This window comes from Pocillopora verrucosa, chromosome 1 (assembly GCF_036669915.1).
Source record: "Pocillopora verrucosa isolate sample1 chromosome 1, ASM3666991v2, whole genome shotgun sequence".
Lineage (NCBI taxonomy): Eukaryota > Metazoa > Cnidaria > Anthozoa > Scleractinia > Pocilloporidae > Pocillopora > Pocillopora verrucosa.
In genome coordinates, this window is record NC_089312.1 from 28,357,669 (window position 1) to 28,366,491 (window position 8,823).

Here is an 8,823-nt window from a genome sequence, read left to right on the forward strand (position 1 = left end):
GCACGTTAGACTAAGGTAACAAAGTATATGCCACGTTGTATGCAGTGCACCCGTAATTCTTATCTAACTCCTAATGAGCCACCACGGTTTTTTATATATATTGACGTGTGCAGTTTCACTTTGCTGAAAAGTTTCCGTAGAATTTGGCCTCGAGGCTTCAAAATTTTAGATATTGTTTTTCTGTCCGTGGCGATCGAGACATACCCTTGGCGCCTAAAATGATTATTCAATATAACAAACGAGAATCTATTAAAAAACAATGAATGAATAGGCTCTTTCAAGCGACGAAAATAGCTTTGGATACTCAGACGATACACGCGAACTAAGCATGAACCAATTGTTAAATATCACACGATAGTTCACGTGGTATCATCTTCATCAATGAGCGTTTGTCTGTTCTATCCTATCTTTTAAAATCAAGCTACCCTAACGCTCCAGACAGTTCAGCTTGGTCGGCGACGGAGTGAACTACAACAGACTATCTCAGCTCGCAATCCAGTTTTGAAAATCAAGTGGTTTATCCTCAACATGTCTCTTTCAAAGCAGGTTAGTGAATTCTTGAAACCAAGTAAAGAGAGTCAAACTTACCCTGGTAACAAAGAATAGGGAAGAATCGTCAGCACGCAAGTTGGTATGCCACACCCAAAACATCATCGAACACTAACATCATCGAACACTAAAATCTTCGAACACTAAAATCAAGTGAAGCAATGATCCTAGCAAGTGAGCTGTAACTTTAGAAATTGCAGAAAAGAATCTTGAAAATATTAGACTCCGACAGGATTCAAACCTGTGCTACTCAGATACTAGTTGGGCGCGGCATGCTACTAAACAACTAGCGATCCACACGTTGGGAAATGGAAACTTTTGAGAGTTTTCTTTCCCGTGGAAAATTCTGAACTTCATCTTAATGAAATGAATTTATTCACCTGCGGATGAAAATCAAGGAAAACAATAATCCTCACAGGTGAGCCCTTTCTGATTGTTCCAGTCTGTTTTCAAGTAGAATTGGCAAATGTTGAGGGCACAAAACTTCATCTTCGGTATTGGCCATTATCTATCGACTAAGGGTAGGAGTCGAAGTATTTTGGTTGATTCAGGTAATATTATTTTGACCTCCTACATGAGCCCCCCCATCATTGCTGTTAACTTCCAGTCAGTTTTGTGTAGCTCCCTCTTTATACTTATGTATATCATTAATAAAACCACGCCGGAAAAAAAAATTTGCTAGGCAAAGATAAATGATAGGCTGAACTTGATCGCTTTATTTAGCCAGTTCAAATAGTTACTAAAACAGATCATGCCCCACAGACCACAGACAGAAAAATGCCGTCGTTGTGTGTCGCTATACAAGCTAATCAACCTGCCTTCATTTATCAGTTATAGCTTTTAATTCATTCTGCATGTCTCAAGCTTCCAACTCAACTCGAAGCTAAATTCAGTGCAGTGTTTGATTCCTAAAGCAGTAAAATATTGCAGCACAAGGAAATATTTTAAAAGAAGGCCAAAGACTACGACAATTATGTAGAGAGCCAAATGGTGTGAGGCTCATGATGGACGGGAAATGGGCGTGCCGGCGCATTAATTTACTTCTTGTATCCCAAAAGTCCCCCAACTACTTTTTTTTGGTTATTTATTTATTTTTTTACTTTATTTTTGAAATATTTCTATAACCTTGCGCTTGCTCTGGATATAGTATTTTAAAACAAAGTGTATTCAGTGTTATTAACATAATTACGTTTAAGTAAATTGTTTTTATTCAAAATTTCAATGTCACGCGCAACCCAAATTTATTCAGAAATACTTTACATAATGCTTATAAATGCCCATTTCCCATTTGTCACTGAGTGTACTAATACATCGAAATGCACTAGCCCAGTAAATATTTTTTAAAAAATCTTTATATAATATATAATAACGAACGCAACCGACCATAATGCATTTGTTAATAACAATAAATTAAAGAAAACAAAATTCTTAAAACCATGTAAAGTGAGTTTAATAAAAAACAAGTTCCTTTTCCAAGAACAAAGAAAAATGTGCTTACAAGAGAAGAAATTATGTCAAACTTAAATTTAGTACCTTTACCAGGAACAAAAATTTTGCGGAAAACCTCGTAACTTTGAGAAGAACAAAACATTCAAAGAAAAAACTTACACCTTTACCAAGATTAATAGTTTACTGCAAAACAAAATAAAAGAATATGCAAGTTCTCCTGAAAATTTAGTGAAAAATCTTGAACTGTCACAATATAAATACACTCCAGATGCAATTTTAACACACAAGGGCATTTACCCATATGAATATATGGATAGTTTTGAAAGATTCCCACCTAAAGGAAAATTTTATAGTACGCTAAGTGAATATAGTATTACCGATGAAGAATTTATATTTGCATTTCATGTTTACAAAAAATATGAATGTAGAATTATTGGCGAATATCATGATATATATTTGAAGACTGACATTTCCTCACTTACAGATGTCTCTAAGAATTTCAGGAGTACGTGCCTTAAATACTATGGTTTAGATCCATCACCTTATCTTTCCGCACCTAATTTTGCCTTCGATGCAATGCTTAAAAGACGAATGTTAAACTCGAGTTGATTGGTAATATTGAAATAGAAAAAACCAGTCAAAAAAATGATGCTGGGTGACATAGGCAATCTTGCACATCGATTTGCAAAAGCGAATAATAAATATTTCGTTAATTTTAATGAAAACGAAGATTCTTCTAGTATTATTTATCTTGATGCAGATAATCTTTATGGATGGACACTGATTCAACCATTGCCAGCGGGTAATTTAAGTTTTGTCCATCCATCAAAATTTAAAATTAATAATTATTTTGATAAAGGTGCTATTATTGAATGTGATCCTGTTTTCATTAAACATATATCCTTTAACTGCTAGCTTTCGGCCCTCTTGGCACTGTTCGCAAAAAAAAATTTTCGTACAAAAGACTAAGCTAAATTCAAGATAGTTTACAACGCGGTTCTGTTAACAACGGTTAAACTTTGTTTAAATAACAGTCCCATTGTTTTTAAGAGTTTATTTGGCTAACGCATTTCACTTTATCATTAAAACACTCAAAGATGAATGGGAAATGGGCGTCAATAAGCATTATCAAATGTATTTTTGAATGAAGTTGCATTGCGCGTGACACAAGAATTTTGTTCACAGTTCACAGTTCACAGTTCATTAAAATATCACTTCTGTTAATAAACTAGCTGCGCGTGGCACATTAAAAAACACTGAATACAATTGGTACAAAGTAATGTACCCACAGCATTCGAAAGTTTACAATAATATTTTGAAAATGACAAAAAATCACAGAAAATGTAATTAGAGAAACAAGAAGTAAATTAGTGCGCCAGCATGCCCATTTCCCATTAATCAGGTGCACTGAGTTAATTTGATATGGCGTAAGCTGTGCAGTAAGAGTAGAAATCAATAATTTCTATTGTAATGCGCATGCGCTGGCAGTTAATCAAAATCAGCTTGGGTCTTTGAATTATCAATGTCAGTAGAAAATAGCCGTTTCTTTCCTTTTTACTTATTCAGGTCATTCTAAAAGACATGAATTTGAAATTTGAAATGAAGGGTAGTGTCAATGGACATTACTTTGAGATCGAAGGTGAAGGAAAAGGAAAGCCTTACGAGTAAGTGTCTCTTAAAAGACAGACCACGATGAATTATTTCATTATCATATATTGAGATTTATTTTTAAACACAGAGTTGATAAGATCAAAGTGCAGGCGTCACATAGGGGCCTGACATCGAAGTATAAATGATTTTGGGAAATTATCAAAAATGAATAAGGACTTTTTTGAAAAGCAAAGTGAACAAGATCAAAGATTCATATGAAAATTTTCAGCAAAAACTATGTCTTGTTTTTATTCGAGTTTGCAAATTACCTACGGTCTATGACAGCAACTTTTTCATCAGCTCCCATGATCAGGCGAGGTGTAATGGCTGCTGTAGAGCTCAGTCACAGCTAAATTCATTTGTGATACAAATTACCAACAGTCTATGACATCGACCGATTCTTCATCTGCTTCCAGAACCAAGCGAAGTGTAAAGCTACTTCAAATTATCGTATAAAAGCTCAGTCACAGCTAAATTTATTTGCGATACTTTTTTAGGTCATACACGAGCTGTTTCTGAAAATAATTTCCAACACTTTTATCATCTTATTTTAGAGGAGTACAGAAGTCCACTTTCTGGGTCACCAAGGGAGGACCCCTTCCATTTTCCTTTGACATACTGTCGACAGTGTTCAAATATGGAAACAGATGCTTTACTAAGTATCCTGCCGACATGCCTGACTATTTCAAACAAGCATTTCCTGCTGGAATGTCATTTGAAAGGGCATTTACATATGAGGATGGAGGAGTTGCTACAGCCAGTGGACACATTTGGTATAAAAGTGATGATTAGTATCGGATTGACACAATAATCTTTAAAATTGATCTTCAAGGTCCTTTTTTACACGGAGAAGGGAGCACCCTTTTTGGAAGTGTAACTAAGTTGTGATTCTCTCGAGAACGTTTCTCGTCTAGCTACAGGGGAACAAACATACACAAAAGGCATAATAACCAGAGAGTATGCAGACTGCTAAATTTTGAAATAGGCATCTGTGAGAAAATGGATTAAGTTTGAAAAATGTCGTAGCATTATTCTACAGAGTGCATTGCATTCTAGGTATGTGACACAGTTACAAGAGTAATTTTACGTATTTTAATTGATATCTCAAATTTTCTTAATTATACAGTCTTGAGGGAAATTTGTTTAAGCACATATCCATGTTTCATGGCGTTAACTTTCCCGCTAACGGACCCATAATGCAAAAGAGGACAATTGGCTGGGACCCTTCCTTTCAGAAAATGACTGTCTCCAACAACATATTGAGAGGTGATGTAACTATGTTCCTACAACTCAAAGGAGGCGGTTATCACAGTTGCCAGTTTCACACTTCTTACAAGTAAGTATTCTGTCTCTGAAACAGCTCCAACTGTTGAATATCATTCCTTTTGAGCATTTGGATCTCATCTTCTGTGTTTTACGGGATAAAAGCAACCGAAGAGAACCCTGAGATGAAAAAGGCCTTGAGAAAACGGCTTAATACTAATTTCCCTTGTCGATAAAATATTTGGGATGGAATAAGATTCTCCACAAGATACCCAGAGTTATCTATTATAATATCCTTTAAAGCTTAGAACGTTCCCTTCCCTGTATTTCTTAGTAAAAGATGTTCGGGGGAAAATGGTCATTATTTATACAAGTAATTGCTGAACTTCACTGTGCCAAAAGCAAAGTTCAAAAGCATTGATGTTCATAAAACAAGTGAAAAACCCAACGCTGATAGGTAACGTAAAACACATATTTTTTATTTTCATAAGTATTTCTTTCCTTTTGCACAGAACAAAGGAGCCGGTCACGCTGCCTCAGAACCACGTCGTAGAACATCACATTGTGAGGACCGACATTGAAGACAAAAAGGTCCTGCTGGAAGAAACTGCTGTGGCTCATGTTAACCCTTTGTAACTGGGATGGAACTATTTTAATCACCTCATTACCTCCGACGTTATTGTAATACGAATCAGGTCGGTTGAAAAATAAAATAAAGCATTGATGATCAATTGTGTAATTATCCTTCTCCCTAGTTAATGGCATTAAGCGAGCCAATTGTTCATCCTTAATATAAAATTGAAGCATGAATTTTGAGAAACTGACTTTAGCACAAAAATAAACAACTCAGAACCTACAGAGTGATTTACATTAACTGAATCCTTAATAGCAGCAACTGATTTACATCTCTGTTTTCGATTCGTGGCGGTAAAGTTCAGAATACATCATAACTCCCATACTCTCCGCAGTCAGTTCTTACCACCATGATGCAAGTTTAAAGCGAACGAAAAGAGTTAGATACCCGTGAATACCCAAAATATAAAAGAGGAAATACTGAGGAAGCCAAATAGACGCTACGCTTCTTCTTCCTTTTTTTACATTTAGTTCTTTTAAGCAAAAAAAGCAGCGGTTAGGAACTGAAATTAAATGTACACAAGCTACAAAGAGTTAAGACTGCTCAGAATGTTACTCAAATACCACTTTTCCTTTGCATACTTATTGAAATACCCTGAATTATGGGTTATATGCGAATTCAAAATGTACACTGCAACTGGTTAGCGAAAAATGTTACATGAGTACATATCGAAGTGATTTCTGGCCGGCACCCCGCTAATACGAGGCACGAATTTGTGGTATCAAGGGAAAGCAGTACCACAAGTACGAGCGTTGCCTTTATCTTTTTCACTGTAGGAGAGCACCTAATGGAGTGGACATATGGTATCGGCTGCAATATTCCTTGCTTTTTCCCGGGATCGGGCGAAATAATCCCCCTCCTTCATCAGGGCCGTTCAGCCGACTTCCACAGCAGTGACCAAGTAGACTGAATGTTTTAGATGTAAAGAGGGCTTTTTTTTTGGCATAAGGTACAAGAACGCGTGCAATGACGCGACACGCTAAGCGAGTCACCAATCTCACGGATATGCGCATATTTTATGGCATATTCTATAAGCCTCCCAGCTAGTGTGCTAAGTGTCACGCTTAACGTACGCGTGCGATATGACTCGAGTGCGAAAAGACGAAGGTCATGCTATAATCTTTTCCCTAAGTGTAACTAAGTGTAACCCTTTCATTAGTGTTCATTTTGAGTTCGTTTCCTTTTTTTTCGTTAACCAAGAACTTGTCGTAAACAACTCCATCTTGGGTTTCTACATGGTTTCGCCATGCATTGCAACTCTAAGAAGGTGGTGCTCAAAGGAGATGTCATGATTGTGAAGAAATATTCAGTAAAAAGGGAAAAAACGATAATGGTTTCCAAATTATATGAAATTATGAAGAAAAACGAGAGGTACTGAAGTCTAGTGGCACAACACGAAATAACAGCGGCACGAATCACAGAAAAAAAATTAATGTAGTGGTACAAGAGACTGAAATAGAATTTACTGAGTAAAAGCGCTAGGTCATTTTAACTACAATACTCGTTGCATGTGCATCTTGAGGCCTGCTCTACGGAAAGTAACATGATGTACATAAACGGTCGTATGTAGCGAAGGAACAGCAAAAATGTTTAATTTTGTAGTGTAATATAGGTCTGGGGCGGTATTCTTTTTTCCCTTTTTTACGGTTGATAAAAGGATTGACTATTCAGACAAGGTAAACATCGGCTTCATTGAAATCAATCGACTGGTTTCAAAATTTAAACAAATATATATATATATATAGTCGACCCTAACTGACAGTGGCGCCCAAGGGCAACTTGTTGTTTGACAGTTCAAAAGTGTTCTCAGGGTCTCGGGGCAGACCCCAAAATCTATTCAGCAAAACCTGATATAAGTATGTTTCCCTAGTACAGAATTCAGTTTTGACTTCTGAGTGCCGCGGAATTGCCGTCTGCATGCGACTTTTAAATCAGTTTTCAGAATCAAGCGATCCAAACTCGACAATGAACATTGCTCTGGGGCCAAATATTATTTGACAATTCAAAGCGCAAAAGTTAGTCGTTACGAAACCTCGCTAAGCAGCCCTCATGGGTCCTCTCTATTAAACCCTTACTACTGGTAGTATTATAGGGAGATGACACTTGTTGCCCCTGAATGGGGAAGATCAGCATGCATTCAAAACATTGTAGAGCCTTCGATGCGATGAATCAGTAAACAGTCCTAGAGGACGTTTACATCGGTAAAAGTGATGTTTGCATAAGTAAAGCTTCAATGCCTACTTAAATTTCTTTTTCGCGAAAGGATGATTGAAAGATGCACACCTATCGCTTTACGCGTCAATCGGCATTTCTCGTTTCCTTTTCAATTGAATAATGCAAACATGGGCGGCATTTGATGGTAGTCATATTAAGATTGCACACCCTTGAATATTACGAAAAAAGGATGAAATGCGCAGCATTTAACAGTCTCAACAGCGTTGCTTCAATTGAAAATCAAAACGTAGCTTTTGAAAGCAGTAGACTCATGCTGAGATGAATTAGGATGGGGCAAAAAATTTAGATAAATGTGAATTCTGTAAAATTCCTTTAATATCAATCCTCCTTAACACTCCAGTCAGTTCAGCCTGGTTGGCGACGGAATGAACTACAGCAGACTATTTCGACGCAAAATCCAGTTTTGAAAATCAAGTAGTCTATCCTCAACACGCCTCTTTCAAAGCAGGTTAGTGAATTATTGAAGCTAATTAAAGAGAGTCGAATGCTCCTCGGTAACAAAGAATAAGGCAAAATCGTCCGAACGCAAATTGGTATGCCACACCCAAAACATGCTCCTTAAACGTTATGACCTTACACTAAAATCAAGTAAAGCTATGATTGCCGTAAGCTAGCTGCAATTTTAGTAATTGCACAAAAGAAGCTTGAAAAAAATATACTTCCACAAGATTAAAATCTGTGCCTCTCAGATACTAGTTAGGCGCTGCTACTAAGCTACTAACCAACTAGGAACCTTTTTGATAGTTTTTCTTTCCCGTTAAGAAATCTGAGCCCCCCCTGCCTGTCACTGACGGTTAATTTGCAGTCAATTTTGTATAGCTCCACCTTTATGCCCTGTTTCCCCCGTCCTGATAATATGTAAAGACTTGCCCCCGAGTAGATGAACCCTTCTCAGTAATGACACCACGCAAACAAAAATTTCACGAGACAAAAATTAATGATAGACTATATTTGATCGCTTTTGACAGAAAAATACCGTCGTAGTGTGTCGCTATACTAGCTAATTAACCTGTCTTCACGTATCAGCTATGGCTCATTTAATT

The 8,823-nt window shown here is 36.9% G+C and overlaps 1 protein-coding gene across 1 annotated transcript; it reads left to right on the forward strand.

Moving 5' to 3' along the window:
* Window positions 1-453: 453 nt before the first annotated feature.
* Window positions 454-5,601, forward strand: LOC136276749 (GFP-like fluorescent chromoprotein amFP486). Its single transcript, XM_059107224.2, has 5 exons — window positions 454-546; window positions 3,565-3,662; window positions 4,203-4,421; window positions 4,775-4,984; window positions 5,424-5,601. The coding sequence occupies exons 1-5, from the start codon at window positions 529-531 to the stop codon at window positions 5,545-5,547; spliced, it is 669 nt and encodes a 222-aa protein (XP_058963207.1). The 5' UTR covers window positions 454-528; the 3' UTR covers window positions 5,548-5,601.
* Window positions 5,602-8,823: the final 3,222 nt, after the last annotated feature.

Bases quoted from the DNA above. Each gene is read 5' to 3' on its own strand.
- LOC136276749 (XM_059107224.2), top strand. The intron at 3,663-4,202 runs GTAAGTGTCTCT...ATCTTATTTTAG, and splicing joins GGAAAAGGAAAGCCTTACGA to AGGAGTACAGAAGTCCACTT. The intron at 4,422-4,774 runs GTATAAAAGTGA...TTAATTATACAG, and splicing joins ACAGCCAGTGGACACATTTG to TCTTGAGGGAAATTTGTTTA.